The 21,544-nt window shown below is 37.4% G+C and overlaps 1 protein-coding gene across 1 annotated transcript in view; it reads right to left on the bottom strand.

The window, feature by feature from the left end:
- Positions 1–352: 352 nt before the first annotated feature.
- CD109 (CD109 molecule) overlaps positions 353–21,544 on the bottom strand; it is a 72,847-nt gene continuing 51,655 nt past the window's right edge. Inside the window, exons 27-33 of the mRNA XM_030267458.4 lie at positions 20,501–20,691; positions 17,981–18,136; positions 17,832–17,897; positions 13,485–13,621; positions 9,042–9,198; positions 8,530–8,632; positions 353–6,203 (exon numbers count right to left, since the gene is read on the bottom strand). Of these exons, the coding sequence (XP_030123318.4) occupies positions 6,013–6,203; positions 8,530–8,632; positions 9,042–9,198; positions 13,485–13,621; positions 17,832–17,897; positions 17,981–18,136; positions 20,501–20,691 (1,001 nt within the window). The 3' untranslated portion in view covers positions 353–6,012. The remainder of the gene's footprint in view (positions 6,204–8,529; positions 8,633–9,041; positions 9,199–13,484; positions 13,622–17,831; positions 17,898–17,980; positions 18,137–20,500; positions 20,692–21,544) is intronic.

Raw genomic sequence — 21,544 nt, 5'->3', positions numbered from 1 at the left:
ACAGTACAGTTCCTGATGGTCTCCATGACCACAAAGGGCTTACCTGAACTGAGCTCATCACATATTTATGCTACCTCTTTCACTGACACCAGCAAACTTTGCAATAACTTCATGTTGAACAAAATGGTACACTTTTAAATTGAGGTGACTGTTTACAGCCTAACCAGGGAAGCCACTGTTGTAATACTTTTTAAAAATTTTATTTTATTTATATTATTAAAATTCTGAACTTTAAAACACAGATGAGGAACCCTCTAAAAAATGCTGAGGATGGGTAATGGTCAGCAGTGCACAGAAATGGTGATCTACTACAAGTAGTTGTATTGTTAAACAAGCAAACATTAGACATATATTATTAAAAGTCATCTTTAATAGCATTTAAAAATAGCTATTGCAAACTTTATTTGAAGAAAAATAAACAAATTACAATCTTCCAAAGTCTTTTGAAACAGTCTAGTTCCTTAACATTTGCTTTATTACTTAAAAAGACGGAAGGTATTTGCATAGTTAGCATGTTAGTTCACCTCTGTTTGCTCAAAACAGCTCATAAAAGCATTCTTTTTCTATGATTTCTGATTTGATCAAAAGTGGAAATGTGAATGATGTTCCTAACTTAGATCAAATTGGGTATCTGACTATGTTTCAAAGGCAGTCAAGAATTTTAGTTCAAAGTGTTTAAGGCCTGATATGGAAAAAGAAGAGATGTGCCAGTCACAGGACATTATAACCTGCTTATATACTTCCACTGAACCAGCATATTTTTATTTTCTTCTTTGTATTTACTATCCCATACAACCAACAAAACTGAAAACCACAACAAAAAACCCAGTTCATAATATAACATTATAAGATATAAGCAGTGCTGATGAAGTTTTTGTGTAGCTACTAGGAAATACAACAAATTATTTTAATTTAAAGAGAAATCTTAAACTGGAGTACTGGTGACTTTAATGAAGCACATAAGGAATTAATGCTCACACCTATCTGAAAACAAGCTATCTATAGGAAAAATAATCGTTAGATTAATCTAATACAGCACACTATCAGCCTTTATTGCATTACCTAGAATAGCAACAGAGCAATGGCATTTCCCTTTGGCACACAGAAATACATGAAAATTAATAAGAAACAATATGGAAGTGAAATATTTTGATATGGGGAAAAGAAAACAACCGCTGTTATATTTTATAGATAAATTAAGCATCTAATTTCAAAATCTTCAGATCATAGTTCACAGCATAAGAACTTATGGTAGAAGAAATGTTATAACAAAAATTTTATTAGTCATTAGAATTAAAATTGAATCTTCTTTCTTAGCCTTTCAGATGGAAAAATTATGCCATTAGGCACTAGTTTCTTTCTACTATATTCGTTCTTAAAAATAAAACACTACACTGCATTGTTGGTTTAGGCACTGATAGATCTTGTATTTATGCACATACACTGCACACTGCAGAACAGTGCAGCTTATAACAGCTATGTGTATGCATCTGCTTTCTGCAGGATTCAGCTAAAATCAAATATTGTCAATATTCTTACCAACTTGAACAACACATTCAGAGAAATATTGCTAGGATAATATTTTGAAAACTGAAGAAAACCAAGTTTTGCATTGACTGTCAGCAGTGACTGCCAAGACAAAAGAGAGGCCTGTAATATAAGAAGGACATGGAAGTGTTGGAGAAAGTTCAGAGAAAGGACATGAAAATGATAAGAGGATTGGAGCACTTCCATTGTGAAGACAGGCTGGGAAAATTTGGACTGTTCACCTGGAGTAGAGAAGGTTGTGTGGAGATCTCACAGCAACCTTCCAGTGTCTGGAGGGAGCCTGCAGGGAAGCCAGAGAGGGACTCTGTCAGGAGCTGTACTAACAGGACAAGGAGTAATGAGCTCCAACTGAAAGAAGGGAAACTCAGGTTAGGTATTAGGGAATTTTTTACTGTGAGGGTAGTGAGACACTGGAACGGGCTGCCCGGAGGGGTTGTGGATGCCCCAACCCTGGCAGTGCTCAAAGCCAGCTGGGTAAAGCCTTGAGAAATCTGGTCTAGTGGGAGGTGTCCCTGCACATGCCAGAGGAGTTGGGACAAGAGGATCTTAAGGTCCAGTCCAGCCCTTCACATTCTATGATTCTATGAACGCTGGATCTGGCTCTCATGTTTCTCCTGCACCCATCTGGCCACCTCCCCCTTTTATCCTGTGCCATTGATGTGCACAAGCCACAAGCTCCTGCTCCTGAAGTGTACAGGAGCATGTGGTATGGAAGCTAACTGGGAATACATGCACTGCTTGTGCTTGATACAGGTTGGGCCAGAGGAGGCCTAGATTGGATATTAGGAAAAATTTCTTCACTGTTAAGCATCAGAACAGGCTGACAATGGACGAAGTGGTGTCACCATCCCTTGGGGTATTTAGAAAGAGTGTAGATGTGGCACTTGGAGACACAGTTTAGTGGCACACTTGGCAAAGCTGGTTTAATGGTTGGAGCTAATGATTTTAAAAGTCTTTTCCAACATTAACAATTCTATGGTGGTGCCATGCTGGGAACTAAACTGGTCCAGCATGCAGATTCTGAAGTGCTCTAAACCTATTAAGCAGCACTCATTCCCTGTTCTGTACTACAGCATTTAGTATACAAGATCTCTAAATGATACCCACATTGAAACCTGTAGAGAAACCCTCAGCTAAGATCATGGATAATAGCAGAGGCAGAATTTCAGGGGGAACACTTTTAAAATACATTATAGTTTTGGTTTAGATTCAATCCAAAATTAAATAAATAAATAATTTCAATAGCATATTGAGGGCCCTAGACAGACCATGTCCATTGACACCCTGTGGCTGAAAAGGGCATGGGAAATAGCAATGCACACTCAGATTTCAATGAATAGCAGAAATGTTCAAACAATACAACATGAAGACTCCATCACAAAAGACCTTTTCATGACTGTTTTTACCATCACTCCTTAAAACTCCTTGTAGACCTTATGGCTGAAGAGTTCCAAAAGACTTTTTGTACAAGATTTCCTATTAACTTCAGTGGGAGCACAGCCCCCCTGACATCCAAAATGGGTGTTATAGAGCAATGGTATATAATATATATGCTTAACATTTGTGTAAAGGTTCCCACACAATGATGAGGAAGACAAAGTCACAATGCCAAATAATATTCCATTCACTGCCAACACAGTACAAATTTTATCCTCTGCAATTCATTCAAAGCACCAGCCACTACTGCAAAGTGACTGAAGGCACTGATGCAGGAATGTTAAAGGCCACCTAATGTAAACATTTGTTTAAAGTCATACAATGTACGCTGTTTCTTTAAAATAGCTTGACACAGATGCAGATTTGGATGCCTGCAATAAAATGCCTTCTGTATAGAATAAAGTCAAATAAAAGAGGATGTTTATTCACTGACTCCAACAATTTCCCTGACATGGTACATTATGACTGATGATTCTTAATATAGTGTGCAATGCAGCCAAAAGTCATTTAGAAACATGTGTTGTTTGTCTCAAAAACAAATGTAAGGGAATACTAGTAAAAGCTGCACTGTCCAAAACTCAACTAAGCAGTTTAAATCTGTTTTTCTTGGAGGATTTTCAGGAAGATTTTCAGGACTGCATGCAAAACAGAACTAATTTATTCCTACTATCTACTGCAAAAGAGCAATTTATCTTCAGTACATCATGTCTAGAAAATAAGACCCTTTATCCTATCATTTATCAGGTACCAATGTCCCTATTAGAAGCCCTGCATATAGTAAAACCTGGAAGTACGTGAGCTTTGGGTTTTTGAAATTATATCAAAGGGAGATAAATGACATGTCAAGTCTGTTGTTCTCAAAGACAAGAGAAGACCAAACTTTCAAAGGTCACAAGAAATTCAAAACACATCCCAGTTTAGATGAGAATTTTTTCCAGATCTTATACTTGGCACCGTTTGATTTAGGATCCAATAAATGAATAAAGGATTTGAGATGCAGAGATGTGTTTAAGTCTGTATCTTCAATTCTCTTAGTTTTGGATCCATGTAACCAAGTGAACGGCCTAAGGGTGGGATCCTGCATCCTACTGATTAAGCAGTGTGTTTGGCTTCAATAAATACATTACTTCATGTGGGTAGAGTAGCACACACGCTCTGCTCAGCCACTAACTACTCAAAAGGCTAAATCCATAACACACCAAGGACAAGTGAAAAGCATGAATGACCATGAAGAACCAGGCTAAGCTCTGCCTAAGAAACAGGACAGAACCCCAGATTTGTGAAAAACATTGTAAATTCCAAAAACTGGTGAAGTAAAACAAGTAACCCTATCTAAACTAGTTCCGCAGTTAAAATCTATACATTGGTATTAGAAAGCACCCCCAGCCTAGGAAGTTCAGGCCTCTTCCCATACTAATATGCAAAATTTCCTTTGTGAACAACATTATAGATGAGCACAAATACAAAAATATATATTTTAAGCAGTAGCAAAAATGGAATTGCTCAAGGAAAGTGACTGCCATATTATTACATGTGCACAAAAACACACTCCGTCTAAAAAAGGTATGAAAGAAAGGGGATCAATAGAAATTATAACTTCCACATCTCTTAGTATGACTGCTATTAACTTCATTTCAGTAACTGTAACAGCTTGGTTGCCTTATCAAAAAGAAATAAGCGTTAGATATTACAGGTAGCGTACAAGGACAGATTGGCTGCCAGACAAGGAAAGCATTCATACACTCACTCAGGAGCAACGAGCTCCCAGGATCACACATTTCCACTCTCACAGAGATCTGTAATTCTCCCCATGTGCAAAGAGCAGTTTTGGTGTAAAAGTGCCTGCTACTTTTTACCATTCCTGTCCTCATTCTACTTGAGCAGAGCACTTGAGCATGCATGGATGTGGTTAAAGTTAAGCAAGCAGGTGAATTGTCTGGCTAGACTGAATGCATATGCAACCCATGCCTCCTAAAAGCTTCTCCCACCACCAGCAACAGGGGCACAGATGGCATCCAGGGCCACCAACTCACATGGCACTGAGAGCAGTAAACAACTGTTTAGGGTATGCGACCTGAACTTTTGACAAGGAGACGCTGAAAGCACAAGACATAAATGAGGCCCCAGAGTGATATTTCTAGGAGACATCAAAAAAACCAGAACAGGTTCAAAGCATACTTCCTTCATCTGGCCATAAATGCATGCCAGCTGACACCAGCATTCTCACATGGAAAGAGAACTGCATTTGTTTCTGAATAACCCTGGAAAAATGAACTCTGATAAACAGACTTTATCTTTGACACATTTACAGTAAAAAAACCTTTCAGAGTAAAATGCATGAGAACATCCTGAGGCATTATTTTCAAGCATTATTAGCTTATGAATTGACCAAAAAAAATCCACATACCTGCTCTATAATGATTACAAAAATAAAACAAAGACTGACAATTTTCTGGAGCATTCAGCAGTTTGTAAATGCAGTACTTTCTGGCTCTTGGATCTGCTCTGAAGCCAGCTCCTTCTTTTTTCATATTATTCCCCATGAGAGCACACAGAGAAATTCAGTATTAATGTTGAGTGTCACATCTTCAGAACAGAACAAAGTGAGCTCTGATAGCAAGCTCCTATCATTGCTTATCAACACCCTAATGGAGAAGCAGATAGTGTTTTGGAAAAGCACCGTAAACTAACACGCATCCCTAAAACACAAGCACGGTTGGAAGCTGGGGTAAAAACAAAGTGGGATTATGGAGCTAAGTTTACTTTTTATCACACTGTTTTCTCAGTAACTCTGTGCTTATTCAGATAATAAATTCAGTATGAAACTAACTTGGAAAGCTTTTCCAGCAGACACTTGTAGAAGTTTTCTGGCACAGCCAGAAATTTACCATATGGGCCAGCCCAGTTCTCCCTGAACACAGCAGGAGTTTGGTCATGGTAATCACTAAAGACGGGCTGGTATCTGAACATAAAATTTTCTTTGGATAATTTATGGAAACTTAGATGTGAAACATAATCTGTTTCCTTTTACAGCACCCAACTGCACAGCACGTTTACATGAAGGACAAAGAGTACACAGAACAAGGAGGCCAATGAAGAGTGCTGAAGCAAGGCTGCAGAACCATCTCTCTGGCAAAGGTTGCAATCACTTTCACAGAAGTCACAAGAGGTTATACTTTGCATTACTTCTGAATTATAGCTTCTCACTGCTCTTCTCCCTGTTCAGAAAGGTTAGTTAACATTAGTTAATTAACTTCTGAAAATTAACCAAGAACCTAGCCTCAAAAATAAATATTTTTTAAAGGACGCACTAAACTCTGACACAGATCTCATCATACACTGCAAAACACTTCCCAGGTATTTAAGCCCAGCCATTACTAATTTTTCTTCACCCAGAACACCTCAATGTATTCAGGCCAACGCTTGGTGAAAGGCACACTTTCATAGACTCAATCTCAATGGTTAAACACAATCTATTCAAAAACCTTGGATAAATATTTTGAAAAGAATATTGCCCCTACCTACACAACAAAGGAACTCAGATGCTTTACTTGGCAAGTTGCTGACTATAGCATTTAAGAGCCAGGTCTCTCCTAACTGATGTTTTCTCTCATTATCATGTATGGGAGCTCCAGCTTCCTGAATCTGGGACTGCTTACCTCACCTAGGTCCTACTCTTGTATTTTACTCACCATTCCCTGAAGAGTTGCTATGGAGCCAGACTAGAAATGTGAAAAATAATACTCAGAAACATCAATGCTTGGTAATTGCTCATGGAACAAGCTTTTGCAAAGTTTCTTCCTCATATTGTTTTTTTTTTTTTCTTTTTTTTTCCTTCCAACTAGAGACCTTGCAACTTCTTTTTTTTGAGTAGTAGCATTTTTCAACTGAAATTATATTAATTTTCATTACATACCTCAGGGTATTTAAAATGTTATGAGCCAAAATGTTTACCAAACAGTGACACCCAGCTAGTCATAAAATGTCAGGTAAGAGAATACTGCTGTATTGGCATCCAAGACAGCTCTTACACATATGTCAATTGTACTGTCTGCCACAACAAAATCACAGTTATCAATAAATGCCAGAGCATTTCCTAGCTCGCAATATGACATGAATCTGTCATCATATAAAATATATCCCTGCAGCTTGGGTCACCAACTACAAGAGTGATGGAAAATATTAAATTAAAATAAAGTCACATTCCTGTATTAGAAAGAAAGGAATTCTCCCAGGAGAACTCAGCATGGGACATCTTTATTTATTTATTTATTTATTTATTTATGTTGATCAATAATATATCTGTGCTATATATTGACAGGAATGGTGTCCTGTAAAATATTATTTCTACAAACATTATCTTGAAATTAAAGAAATTACAGCACTGATTACATCATATAAATTTTAGTTCCTTAATATTATTTTGCTAACTGAGAATTTATGAACTAAATTTATCTAAATATAATAAAAATATTTATTTGTGACTTTAAAATGAACATATTTATTAGACTATCTAATAGCATTCTTATGAAAGATTAGATCCTGAGCTCTTCTTTCCAGGAACTGGAAATTCATTCCAGCCATGGATTCTGTCTTATGTGTTTCTCTCAAATAAAAACTTCCTGTAATTTTTTTAAGCCACTAGCCCTTAAAACATGCTCTAATTAATGGGCAGTGTACTTATAACCATTAATTTCCTATTTTACTTTAAAATTCTGTGAATGAGCAATAATTTCAGCCTATATAGAATAAATGCAATCTTCATCTAGCTGAAGTAGCACCCATAATATTTGGTTGTCTTTTGTATTGAGCTAAAAAAAGCATGAAAAAACTGCCTACACAACTTTTTTATGCCTTATCTCAAACCAAGCCCAAATCCTTAGTAAAGTGCCAGGTGGTTCATGTAATGAAAACCCAGTATCTTCTCCAGCAGCCTGTAATTTTTTCTTGCTTTTAATCTTGCCAAAGAGCTTTGTACATTTTTTCCCGTCTCTAAAATACACTCTACATAACACATACTACATAATACATATAATACACTCATACACAAAAACAACAAACAAAAAGCCCCAAAAAATCACAAACAAGCAAAAGAATCTAAAGTCCCCTCCCCCTCAAAAAAACCCCTTGAAACTCTTTTTTCAATATACACCTTTTTTAGGTAAAAACAGAAGTCAAAACATTGGCATTTTCTCCCATGAAGGACTCTTACTTTAAGTAAGAAACAGATGGCAAAGCTACTCGAGAGGTAATTATTAACTTGGTAAGTGAATCACAGCGAAGCTCCTGCTCCATTTTGATAGTCTGGGGAACATACTGGGCCAGACAATTTGCAACAGTTGAGGAATCAACCCAGTAGGACAACAGATATGTGAAAACACTACTACTTGTTAGTAGTACTTGCAAATTGAGCATGTAAATGTCCAAAAAGACTACAGTTCAATCCAGCTTTTCCTTCACTAAAATTTCTCCTATTACTACAAGAAGAAACTTTCTTTTAAATTTCTGAATAATTAAGTACCATCTGAAATGATCGACACTTACTAGGTTCATAGTAATCCACTACAGTCACTGAAGCATCTTGGATATTTGCCACCTTAAAGTCTCTCACAGCTGGAATATCCACACAAACCCGTGTTTCATTTAGCTAGGAAAACAGAAGAGAAATATTTTGAGAACCTTGGGGACGGTGGCTTCATGGAGGAGCTAAGGACTTCTAGCTCAGTGGTGGTCCATTTCTAAAGGCTTAAGAGTCAGGATACATATTAAGATGCTTATCTCATTTGCAGCCATTTGGTCAAATTACAGACTTCATGAAACATCTGCCTTCTTATGTGTTATTTTTAAGAGGCCTAATTTGGAAATCCCTTAAAAATGCAATTGAGTTGCACCAATCAGTCTCACTAAAAAACAGAAGAACTATTAATTCCATGTAAATAACAGATGTTGATATCCCCTAAGAATACAACCCTAATATCTTTCCAAATTTAAGCTAACAATGTCAGAGTGAAGATTAAAATCACCACAAACACATTTCTTTGTTACTTCCAACTTACAGAATCGAAGTATAGATTGACTTTTCCATTTTCCTTTTCCGTCTTCTTAACTCTATTGTCTAATGGAACAAAATCTGGTGACACAGAGAAACCACTGAGTAAGCCAACCTCCATGAGGACCATGCCACTACTGGGAGCTGTGCCAGAACCAAAGTACCTTTTCAAAACACAGAGACAAAGAAACTTTTAGTAGAAATACAGTAGCCCACTCTCCAAATAAAACATTTGATCTTTAAGTCCCAACTAATGAAGTAATAAAGCTTAAGAATACTTAGGAAATAAATGGAACAAAATCCTGACAAGAAAATGTCTAATGATAACGAGCTAATAATTAATTTCTCAATTATTTTTCTAGCTAATTTTAGCCAAATATGCAAAAGCTGGTTTAGCACTGAGAAAACTGCAATGCATAAATCATGTGAGACTACACTGACACCATGAGGAACTTCCCATCAGCATCTATTAGTACAGATTTATATTACAAATATGCAGAAAGTATTGCAATTAAACATGTTTCAAAAGATGCAATTAAGAAACTGATGCAAGAATTCTTGTACTGAAATATATGTATTTCCTCTTATGGATGCATTGTTTTGCTTTTATTCATTTTGGAGGCCAAGATACAGGTGTATACACCAAAGAAGTCTCCCAGACCTTTTCATATTTCCTTCACAGAGACTGATGGCACCATTAACAACGTCATCATCAAATTATTTCACAAATTTTCAGTGTTAGGATGCATAGCTATGTTGTTAACCTACATTTGGAAGAATATTTAATAAGTTGAGTCCCTTATTTTTTATTATTATATCTTCTTTTTTATTATTATATCTTCTTCCAATGTGAAAAACAGATGCTGGAGTAAAAGTCTGCTGTACTGAGCAAGCCTTGCACTACGGTGCATAACAGATGTATCAAAATATATTTATGGTGCTCTGTGCTACAAGTGTCACCTAAATGACCTGCAAAAGATTCTACTGCTTTAAATAAAGGACAGAGCAGAAGAGTTTCCCTGGCCTTAGCATGGAAGCTAAATGGTTATTGTCCCACTAAAACAGAAGTGTCTCCAATCCTCATTTTGAAAGCCTGGCAGTATTGAAAGTAATTAAACTATTTCTTTGTAGAGATGGGTAGTTAAAAAAAAAAATAAAAGGGAAGAGTTGCTTTCAAAGCACTGCTGTTAAGCCTGGCTGATTCAAGGCAGATACAACTTTGAAAGAAATACAGCACAACCGCTGACTTCAGCTGGCTCACAAGATTAAAAAGAAGTGAAACCATCTGTTCGATGATGTGCTGTGCCAAAGTAGCTGCTATTGAAAACAAATAATTGAATTGGAACTGGATGTAATTATTTCTGCATAATTACCAATAAGAGGACAGTAAAATACCCAAGCTGTCTAGCTAGCCTGGGGTGCTGCTAAAACACCAACAGAGAACCAACCTATTTTGGTACTGTCAAGGAATGAATTAGATATATCCCTAGAATTTATGAGGATCTGGCTCTCAAAAAAGGAAGAGCAGCAGCCTTGGAGGTGGGTTGTGGCACCATCACTTGTACTCCATGGTCTCTTAAAAAAAAAGGGGAAAAAAAATCATAATGCAAGAATGACCAGTAAGAGAAATACAGACTTGAAACTTGTACCTGAAGAAAACTGATACTATTTTCAGTTGAACTTTATGTTTCAGCTCATCAGCAATATGAGATCAGGGTGAGACCCTCTCACAGATGATACAGAGAAGAGAAAACAAAACCAAGCTAGTGTAGGCAGAAAGCAGAAATGAGAAAGTAAATTGAACCATCAGTGATCAGTTTCCCATGTCTGGAAAAGGTATGTGGGCAGTAAGATGTAGAAAAACCCAGAAATCCTGGGTATTTGCCTCTCAGAGAGCACATTAGCTCCTCCAACCAAGAACCACTTCAATTTGAATGAGACATCATCTGCTCTAGTGTCATAAATAATACCAGTTAAGAAGACCCCAGCCAACCCCTATCAAGCTGGATGAGAGAAGGTGGATATTCTCCAGATTAAAGAAAAGATTGTGACATTGAAGCCTTCAGTACCTATGTATATCCACAGCTAGATGCACACCCACAGCCAAACTATACATACCCACTCATTGAGATTTCAACAGCCTTTCTGAATTGGTTTCTCTACTAGAAAGCTACATCATGTTATAAAGATCATGAGTAGGCCAACTTTAAACTAATTTAGGAATATAGATAAGGTATATATTATATACATTTTATAGGGAAAAGAAGAGGAAGACGACTAGTCTCTCAAGCTCAGCAGAGATGAAGCCATAGCCTAAGCAATTTAAACAGACTTACCCAAAGTACCAGTCAAAGTACCACTTCCCACAATAAGAGATGATGGAACTGATGTTAGAACTAACTAAATGTTCCAAGTAATCTCTTGAGGCTGCTTTTCAATGTCACTAGATTTCCTCCTCTTCTTTGAACACTTTGTATTAATTAAAGCATCACCACCCTAGAGGCTTTCCAGAGAGATGGAGCACTTCTCTGTATTTTAAGAGAAAGGTCTTAGCTAGAGAGTCAGATTGCCCGGAAAAGACACCCCAAACCCAGCATGTAAACCCTTTACATGTCAGGAGTTTGTGCAGACTTTAAAATGCTGTTGACACTTCATATAAGGGTTTAAAAGAGAACAAGCCCCTTCTGTTTCAAGAGCCCTCATGTGTTCTAGTGTCTGCCCACCATCTGTGTCACTGAACTGGATACTAGAAACATATAAAAACGGAGTTCTGGCTTTATGCCTGCTGGCTAATTCCAAAATTAAATCAATCCTCTGTACTGAAATCCTATTCTCTATAGCTGATCATTTGTATCATGGTGTCACCTAGAGGTTCCATCTCCAGTCACAGTTCCCTGTGGTAGGCAGAGCATAAGAATAGTTCTAGGCATATGGTGTACAAAGTTTAAATAAATAGCAAAAAGAGGGTGTGGATGAAAGGTATGTAAGAGTGATCATGGTGGATCAGGCGGTACTTTGCAAATCTTGCATTTACAAGGAATGTAACAAGGTGTTACCTATCTAATATGTATAAGGTCACAAGAAGAAAACAGTGTTCCTAGAGGAAATATTCACAAACAGGCGAAATCATTAAATACAACAAATGCAATCAACATTGCAACAACAATATTACTGTGGATAATAAAAGACAGAACACAAAAACCATAAACCCATATATACATACATATACATACAGACATACACATATATATATATATATATATATATAGAGAGAGAGAGAGAGAGAGAGAGAGAGAGAGAGAGCAAAAGAGAGATAGATAAAATGTCCTATAGGGTTTCGTATGAAATATGCAGTGGTCTTTAACTACAATAGGAAATGCATACTGAAGAAATTGCCAGAAAACAAGCACCTTCAAATATACCTTTTAAATACGTGCATGAACACCTCCACAGCAAGCAAAAAAAGCAGGCCCAAAACAGTCAAAGAAATAATGTGACAGACTGGCTAACCTGGGAATATGCAGTTCAAAGTCACCTATTCTCACATGATGCAAATTCTATCCAGGTAACACCAGGTGGCTGTCCTGTGGTCCCTGAGATGATACTTGAGTAGTCTCAGCTCAGTTTTTAGTAGCTGATTACTGAACAAGAAACATCACCCCAGATGCACATGTTCTCCCATATCCTCCTGCCCTCTCCCCCTTATTCAGCAAAAAGAAAATAATTGGCCTGGGTGGAAAACTTTCCACCTCTTTCAAATCTAGAATATTGTATTCTATTACCAAGCTCTTAGCTACTGGTGAACGAAAGACCACAAAGATAGTTGCACAATAAGGTAATGTGAATTCATAATTATGTAAATATGGATTTTGACTCCTGCCAAAATTGTTCTGGGTGAAGTTAATTACAGAGATAAAAAAAAAGAATGATTACTTCATGGTGTTTTTAGCACCTCATAATTTCCTTCTCTCTTTACAAAAAAAGTATCTATTTCTGTATCAAAAGCAAAGGATTCTTTTCATGAAACGTAAGAGTAATAAGTCCTTGTCAAGTTTGCTACTCAAGTTAGAATGCAGAGATTCTGATTCAATTTTCAAGTCTGTCCACACCCAACCCTATAGCAAAAGCACTTGCACCAAAGAAACCATTGGGTTTTTTTCTTGTATTTCACACAAACTCTTCCACATTCCTCTAACATTTAGAGAACCTAGATCTTTATGCATAATAGTAAAAAAAAAATAACCTGGCCAGAAAAAAATGGATTTATAAATTGATTCTTAGATTCACTACTATCATTTTTGCAAAGTAATTTTTATTTTCTTCAGGTATACATTTACATCCCAGACATTAGTAAATTCATACAAACAAATGGATAATTTAGTTTATTTAAAGCAATCTAAAGTTGGTATATACGAAGACATGTATGAGAAACTCCAACTGATTTACCTACCTTGTGCACACATTCAAAGTCAAGTGGTTTTTATCATCTTTATCATCTTTTACATCAACATTCAAGTCAAAGGCTTCTTGATTTTGGACAGATCTGAGCCTCTGATCTGTGTGCTTTGTGTTGTACATAACATTGAGCTGTGGGGTTGCAAGTACAGACATCAGGTGACACGTAAAGCAAATCAGTGTGGTTTAAACACTAAGTTGCTAACACCATAATGCCAGAGGAGCATTCACATGAGAAAACACGTTTGCACAGACCTGCTAGCCTATAATTGACTTGCTAACCTATAACTTGGACAAGCCCCTCTCACACCTTTAAATTTGGACTGACAATTTTCCATTTGCTACCTTAAACCATTGTAGAAGGACTGTAATTTTCCAGAAGCAATTTTTCATTCCCTTTTTTTTTAAGCCAAAAAAAATGCATGCTGGGTCTTCCAAGGGGAGTTATTTTAACCACTTTCTACTTATTTTTCTACTAAAAATAAAGAAGAACCTCCCCCATCATGCTATGTGTTTATCTGGATGACTGAGGGAATCATCTTTAATTTCTGATTTTTGCTTTTGCTGCCATGTCTTTCACTTTTTGATATAAAAATTACGCTCCTTCTTTCAATCTCTACGCACAATTGCCACTGCCCTGCCCAACATGGCTGAATATAGCATGCTGTATGAGTGCAGAGCCAATTCTGTAGAGGTACTCAGGACAGCCATGGAGCAACTTTGAGGATTTATCATGCACAACTGCTCCACAGGAGAAGGCAGTATCAAGGATAAAACCAATCTAGAAAGCCTGCCAGCTGAAGGCACACAAAAAATAGTGCCTCAACAATCTGTCACTATAGAAACAAAACTGTTTTAACTTTTGCCAGAAAAAGCTAATGAATGGGAATTTACTGCCAAGGCAGGATGTTCTGAAACCACGTACTGAACAGGTCAATCAGCTAGTATTTTCATGGAATAAGCTATTGCTGTTACGGTCTAACTTTCTTTTCCCCAATTTCTCATTACAATGAAGGAAAATGTTTTCACAACACAGAGTTTAATTAAAGCCTTCTTCTGTATATACACTCACTTTAGGGACAGAAGGCTATTATACAGAAACTCACATTGAATTAACAAAATGTGCAACTGCATTTCTTATCTTTTAAAAGGCAACTGCCAAAGATAAAGGCAGAACTGGTCCAGTCTTGTGTATAGTGCAACCAGTTCTGGTGAGAGGCCCAAGGAGAGAAAATTAAAAGCTAGTTTTCTGCATGAGAGTGATGCTTCAAACAGTAGCTGATACCATCAATTGCATTTCACTCCTAAAAATATGGCACATTTATAATCCCCTAATGAATGCCTATCCTTTTTCTTCTTCAACTAGCAGCATAAATGAGCTTGACTGAGCGTGTGATTCAATGAAAACATCTCCAATATTTTCTGTCCCTTTTAGAGTACTCAACATCCATTCAAATGGTAATGGAGAAATATGTGTACATTTCATCATGTACCTATTTCAGTACCATCACACTAAATAACATTCAGTCCTCTGCCTAAGTCCAGCAAAAATACACCAAGTGGAAAAAACAGTTCACTCTTCCCAGTAATGAGTAACAGATAATTCTGAGTTTTTTTCCTCATTCCCTCTCTATATCTCATCAGATCAAGGAGTTCTTGTTCACCTATCGACTTTGCCCATACTCACCCTTGTCTGAGCCTGTCCACCCTCCCCTTGTTGCTAGTTCTACATTTTAGTGGCATTCTCCTTCCTTCCACAAAGGCATGGGCCATGCCAATTATTTTAGTGATGTGTCAAGACCAGTCAGAGTGGTTCCAGACAGCAGAGAGGTGTTTCTTTCAGCAGGCCTCCTAAGGAAGATTGCTTCTTTGACTCCTTTCTCTAGAGTATCTTTCATAATACCCTAACCTGTCCTCTCTTCCCTCTTTCAGAGTAAGTATCTTAGGTCATGCATGGGATATACACACAATGGGATATACCTACAATGGAGAGACAAGCTTGGAAACTTTGTTAACACCAGGGCCAAAAAGCTGTAAGTAAATGTCTGCCTTTACAATCATAATATCCAAAATAAATACATTTTATGAGATCCTGAAGGGTCAGGAGTCAATGCACTGCCAACTTGCACACAGACAGTGAGATTTCACAAAAAATTTTTTTTTTTCCCATGAATCCATTCTGTTGGGAAAGCACAATGTTTCCATTAATGGATTTAATCTTGTGTTGTGTGATATTTAAATGAATTACTGTTTTGACATGCTACATTTGGTGAGAAAGCCAAATCCCAGAACAGTGATTCTTACCACTGTACTCTGATGGGCCCAAGACAATGAAACCCAGCTGAAGAAATGCGATTGCAATGTCATATGCTATATGATTTATTAAATCTGATCCAGACCTGATTCCCTGTCTGGGAAAAAGAAAAATCTCAATGTCCTCAGCACTCTTTCTTTTAGAATACCAGATCTGCCAAAGGAAGCAGAAGGAAGGAACTGATCTCAGCAAAGACAAGGTTTTGGAGGAACTACTCCAGGGTGTTAAGTGCAATATTCTGAATCAAGTCACAGCATCTCTGACTCAAAGCTTCAGGAAAAGAGGCAACAGCACAGTGACCTAAATGAACAAGGTAATCTAGCCTTGGTTCCTGAACAACAGTTCTTTGTGAGCACATGTTCATGTTCATACAACAAACCAGGAACTTAAACCCTGGTGTTACAGACACCCAGGGAATGCTCCCACCACAGTCAACTGGCTGTTCTCCGTGGAAGACTTCTGCCCAGTCTTCAACAGACATGCTAGTTTGAATGTGAAATTTTCCTACTGGAAATAATGTAATTGGAACCAATGTGTTTTCACAAAAGGTATTAATTTCAACAAATCAGTATTTTCCAGCAAGAAACAATTTGCTGAAAAGTTTTTTATCCGCTCACCTGACAAATTAACTGACTTAATATCAGGGAGTATTTCTCAACAATGATTAAGGTTAAGTAGTCTTAACTGTTCTGGTGCCCCACTTTGTTACATTCCACACAATCACACACACAGGCACACTGAAACCACAGATGTATGAACACAGTCCTGCTGAAATGTTCATTCCTATCTTGGCCTGAAAGTCTGAATCTAAATTATCCTCTGAAACTTTTGAACTTTGCTGTAAACTTCATTTGTACTTCTGGGAATTAATAAACATGGGTTGTGATTTATGGCACTGTGGGTTTTGCAGAGTGGTGGTTAATGGATGAGGTGTATCTACAGCTGCTGTTCACTGCTCATAGGCAGCTGTGAAGACTTGTTTGAAAAGGTATTTTATCCCAAAGCACATTTACCAATCATCACCAGGCTTCTTTTTTGCTTCCCAGATGCATAAGAACACTAAAGTGAAGGACAGATTGGATGGAGTTTGAGATATAATCTGACCTGGCATAAAACTTGGAGACACTTAAAGGTGGCTTTGGATCAGTTTTCTCAAGTATGACTAGCAGTCCAGTAGGAACTCCTGTTTTGTGACACAGTCATCAAGTATAAGTTCACACTTTCAATAAAATTAGTCTCTCATGCTCAGAGACTAGTATTTCTGCTAGCTTTTCCAAGGTCTGCTCTTACACCTGCATGGTCACAACCAATTGCCATGGAGAGGGCACCGGGGAAGTGAGATCTACTGCTGTCCATATAGAGTTAGATCCAACACTGTTTTCTGATACAGTATTTCTCCTTCCACTTTCTGCCATGCCCACACTTTTGGTTGATGCTAAGTGTCTATTACTGTTTGTAGTTTGCAGGACCCTTTGACTCTGTTTTTCATGCTATTTCAGAACACTGTAAAAATTGCTGGAGAACCTAGCTGTAATTAACCTCTTATTTTTAGTTTTTGTTGCTTTCTACTTCAATGAAAGGAAAATAATTCTTATAATTAGCAATGAAATTTTATTCTGTACTGATATGTGCCTTATTATGGTTTAACACAGGTTATTAATGAGGCATTTCTGCCTAGTCCACATACCTGTTTTACTCTGAACTCTGTGTCTGCCAATGTACCACTGCAGTCTTGCAAATGGACATTGCATTTCTGCAGGAGGACAGGGCTACAGCTCTGGCTCATGGAAGTGCCCCAAAACTGTCAGTCATCCAGAAGTACTTAAAAGGCCACGCCGTTGGTCAGGAACGACAGGAATATATCCATATTTTATTCATAGCATTCTTCAGTTAGTGCTTCCCTACTGACTTAAGACATTTTGGAAGACTGTTCCTATTAATATGTTTTATAATACTTCCAAAACACACCTTCCTTACAGAAAGCATATCTTCAGCAAGACTACCTACCTGATCGCCTGCATTGCCTACCTGAAAGATAGCAAATCCCATTCCCTCTGCTGATACTGTAATTTTCATTTGTTGTGCAGGAGGAATCTGAAAGAAAGATGACCAAACCAGTATTTTCAAAGTACTTTGAAAGCAGATTTTACAAAAGTATTCCTCATTTTTTACAGTACCTCCTTAGTCTGAAGCAGGAAACGGTTTCGAGTATCAACTGAGAATGTTTCTGGCATTTCCAAAGAAGAGGCTGTCACTAGTATATCCATTTCTGTTTTGCTTGCTGCAGTGAGAGCTGCAAAAAGACTCAAGGCTTGTAGAGCCACCACGGTGTCCTGTCAAGAGAAACAAACCCTTCTGTATTGAAAAGAAGCAGCCAGTGCACCACACAGACCATGCCTTGGGGACCCTGTAGTCTCTGCATTGACCCATTTGTTGATTATGCTGGAATCTTCCTGCAGCCACCTCCGTATCTCTGAATTCCCCTGGCATGAAGATCCCAGCCCAGAAGAGAGAGTAACACAAGAAGTTAGCTACTGTGGGAATGAAAAATGAGGTGGGAGCCAGCCAAAGACGTTTTCCTCTTGTGCAAGGTATGTGCAACACCTGATAAGCTGAAAGACACAACAGCACATCAGTCAGAATTACACATCAACCACGGAGAAAGACACAGAGGAAAGTAACAACATTGCTATTTTCTAGATTTATTTAGTGACTATGCATTAAGTACTCAGTACTGCACAGGAGTTTTTCAGGGTGCCTTGATCATTGATGCAAAAGCTACAGGTCTGAAAAATTACTAACACTAATTTTAACAAAAGGCTGAAATGAATTTTTATCAGACACTCAGCAACAATTTTAAAGGGTTTCAGCCCAGTTTACCCCCGGTATTTGATCCAAAGGTTTTGTGTAATTGTTTAACCACACATTCATATATGTACCTAAAATCCTTTTCTTCATCTTTGAGTGTGATTGTAGGCTTAGCTCTCCAGGTCTTGAACACGAGAGGCAATGCTGGGACATTTGCTCCAGCACAATTTAGGGAATGAGACTTTTAACATCTACTATTTTCTGGGAAGAAATACAGTAATCAAATATATGTCTCTATTATTCTCAGGGATTTTTACTGTTCATGCAGTTCATTTTGCACCTTTTTTAACCAGTCAGAGTGAAGAAACTGGCCTTTCAGGCTTGGCATACAGATACTTTATTTATTATTAGGCCATTTCTAGTAACAAAATTCTACCATAACAGAAATTCATTCACTACAACATGATGACTGTGCCATACCTTAAGGGGCTGGTATGGGCTAACTATTCACCCCTATTCACTATTCAACTGATAAAAAAACCACTCTCTTTCCCATGCCACATCCTTGTCTGAGATGACCTGCTTCACTGTCATATAGATCAGCTGATTAGCAACTGCAAATTCACAGTAAGCTGTATCATGTATACAGATTATGGTGAACTACTACACCCTAACTTATAAAGCATCACACATGCAACTTAATGCTTTCCTCCTTATTGTTCAACAACATATTAAGTTTCTTATGTAAAAAAACTCATGGAAGGAAACACTCCAAACATTATTTTTTAAAGCAAACTTAGAAGCTAACTGAAAAATTATGGAGCTATTTCTACAAATTAAAAAAAGGCATCTAGGAAGATATTGGAGCAATTTTGAAATCTAAACAGTTTAGACTATGTAAGAACAAAAAGATTAAATTAATTTCTTAATTTTAACCCTCAAGGGTAAATGATATGTTGCTAGATTTTCTAACTTCCAAGTAAAATAGGTTTATGGAGAATAGAGAAAAGTTTTAAAACTTCAATCAACCTCTCTAAATAATAAGCAAGAATTAGCACATTAGGAAAAAGCTAATACTTCAGGGGAACCATGCCAGTTCTTAAATTGCATTTTACCCAGAACACATTTCTCTCAGATTAATATCAACCAGCATCTGAAAATAATGAAGGATAGACTGTACACCTTGGTACCAAGCAGCATGATGAAATGTGACATTTTACTGTGACCAGCATTTGTAGTTCATTTAAAAGCTAGTTTAAACCAATACAATCCAAAGTACTATCTAATTTTTCAGATGCCAGCACAGCTTACAAGATGTGGCTTCAATAACATGGAAACCTCCTGGAGATAGTGAAGATTTTCCAAATTTCATGGCCCATTAAAAATCTATGCAATAATAAAGACAAAGTACATAAGTAAGTTAAGACCAACTGCCAAAAGAGGGATTAGGTTAGGCTGTTTTTCTAAAACCTACTATCTTTAGTCAAAGGCTAAGTTAATAGCCTTTCAGGAGTTTGAGGACCCACACATGATAAGACTAAAAAGAGGCTTCTCTCCTTGTAAAGGAAGCAAGCATATATATTCATCATACTTATTTCAAAAATATGTTTAATCACTTTTCCACAGGCACTACTATTTCTTCTTTATTTATTATCAGTACATTAGATAAAGAAGGTCTCCCTCTAATTCTCTTTTTTATTAGACTTGCCAAAAATACCAAAACTGGCAATTCAGGAGTAAGATGCCAATAATGCAAGTTTGTACATAACCAAGGCTGTTACAGCAAAGCAAAACTCAGTAAATATTACGTAAAAATGGTCCTTTTTCATTTTTAAATATACACTGCTTGTTTAGAAAGTATAGCAAAACCTATTAAAATAAGGCATTACCTGAGTAGATGAAAATCCCCCAAGGTGATTTCTTTGATGACTTAACCATTTCATAATAGGAATCCCCTCAGCTAATCTGTCTTGGTGAAAATGAGAGAGCAGAGCGTATGCTGCAAGTTCGATATCAATGGACCGTGGCTGCCATGAGTCAGAAATTTCAGAAGCAGGTGTTACCCAAAAACGAAATTCTCCTGTAAAAGGAACCAATAATAAGCTGATCCAGACTGAAGTCTTTGGATTTCTGGGAAAGTCTTCGGGAAAGCCTCTTCATTAATGCTTACACATGGGCTCTGGCAATGATCTATGACATTGTGTTAATGTTTAGGTATGTGTTCCATAAAGGACTGACTTAAGTACTTCCTCAGCAATGTTTGAATCTAGATACAAAAAAAGGCTGAATTCTAAATAGTCACTCAACTGATTTCAGTGAATTTTACATTGATCAGCCTTGTCAGCCTGAAGTGCTCACATAAAGAAGCCTTTCTCAAAAGGCCACCTTGTTGTTCCAGTGCTCCTTTCTCTCAGGACCAGAGAAGGCACTTCAGGCAACACAGCTGCTCAATAGACTAATTTTTGAGTGAAGCCTTCCCAAAAAAACGACTACTTCTCTTCCAAGAAGTAAGTGACTGTCCAAAAGACCTAACTCAGTAAACATAGACACTCAAAAGGCTCCGCTGCTAGGCTACAACACAAATTCCTTTGGATTTTTCAAGATGACAGTTACTATTCTGAGCAAAAAGCTTCCATTTCTTATACTCCATATGGTTTGTTCTTCCCCCAAATTAGGAAAAAGAATTCAGATGAACTTGAAATAGGCTAAATATACTGAGATTATAGGTCTCCAGAGAAAGTGCAACAGATCTCTGTACTGCCTTATAGAAAGTCCAGTACTTTGCCTCTTCTTGCCAATACTCATTGCTCCCAAATACCCTCCTGATCTCTCCAAACTACATTGGAATAGTGAACTTCATCCATCTATTTCTCTTTAACCAGGCTGATCATATGAGGTGCACAGTAAAACAGGAAAACTGACAAGTCATGGTC

This window comes from Taeniopygia guttata, chromosome 3 (genome assembly GCF_048771995.1).
Source record: "Taeniopygia guttata chromosome 3, bTaeGut7.mat, whole genome shotgun sequence".
NCBI classification, from domain to species: Eukaryota; Metazoa; Chordata; class Aves; order Passeriformes; family Estrildidae; genus Taeniopygia; species Taeniopygia guttata.
Note: the sequence above shows the minus strand (reverse complement) of the source record. Positions and strands in the feature narration are given on the sequence as shown.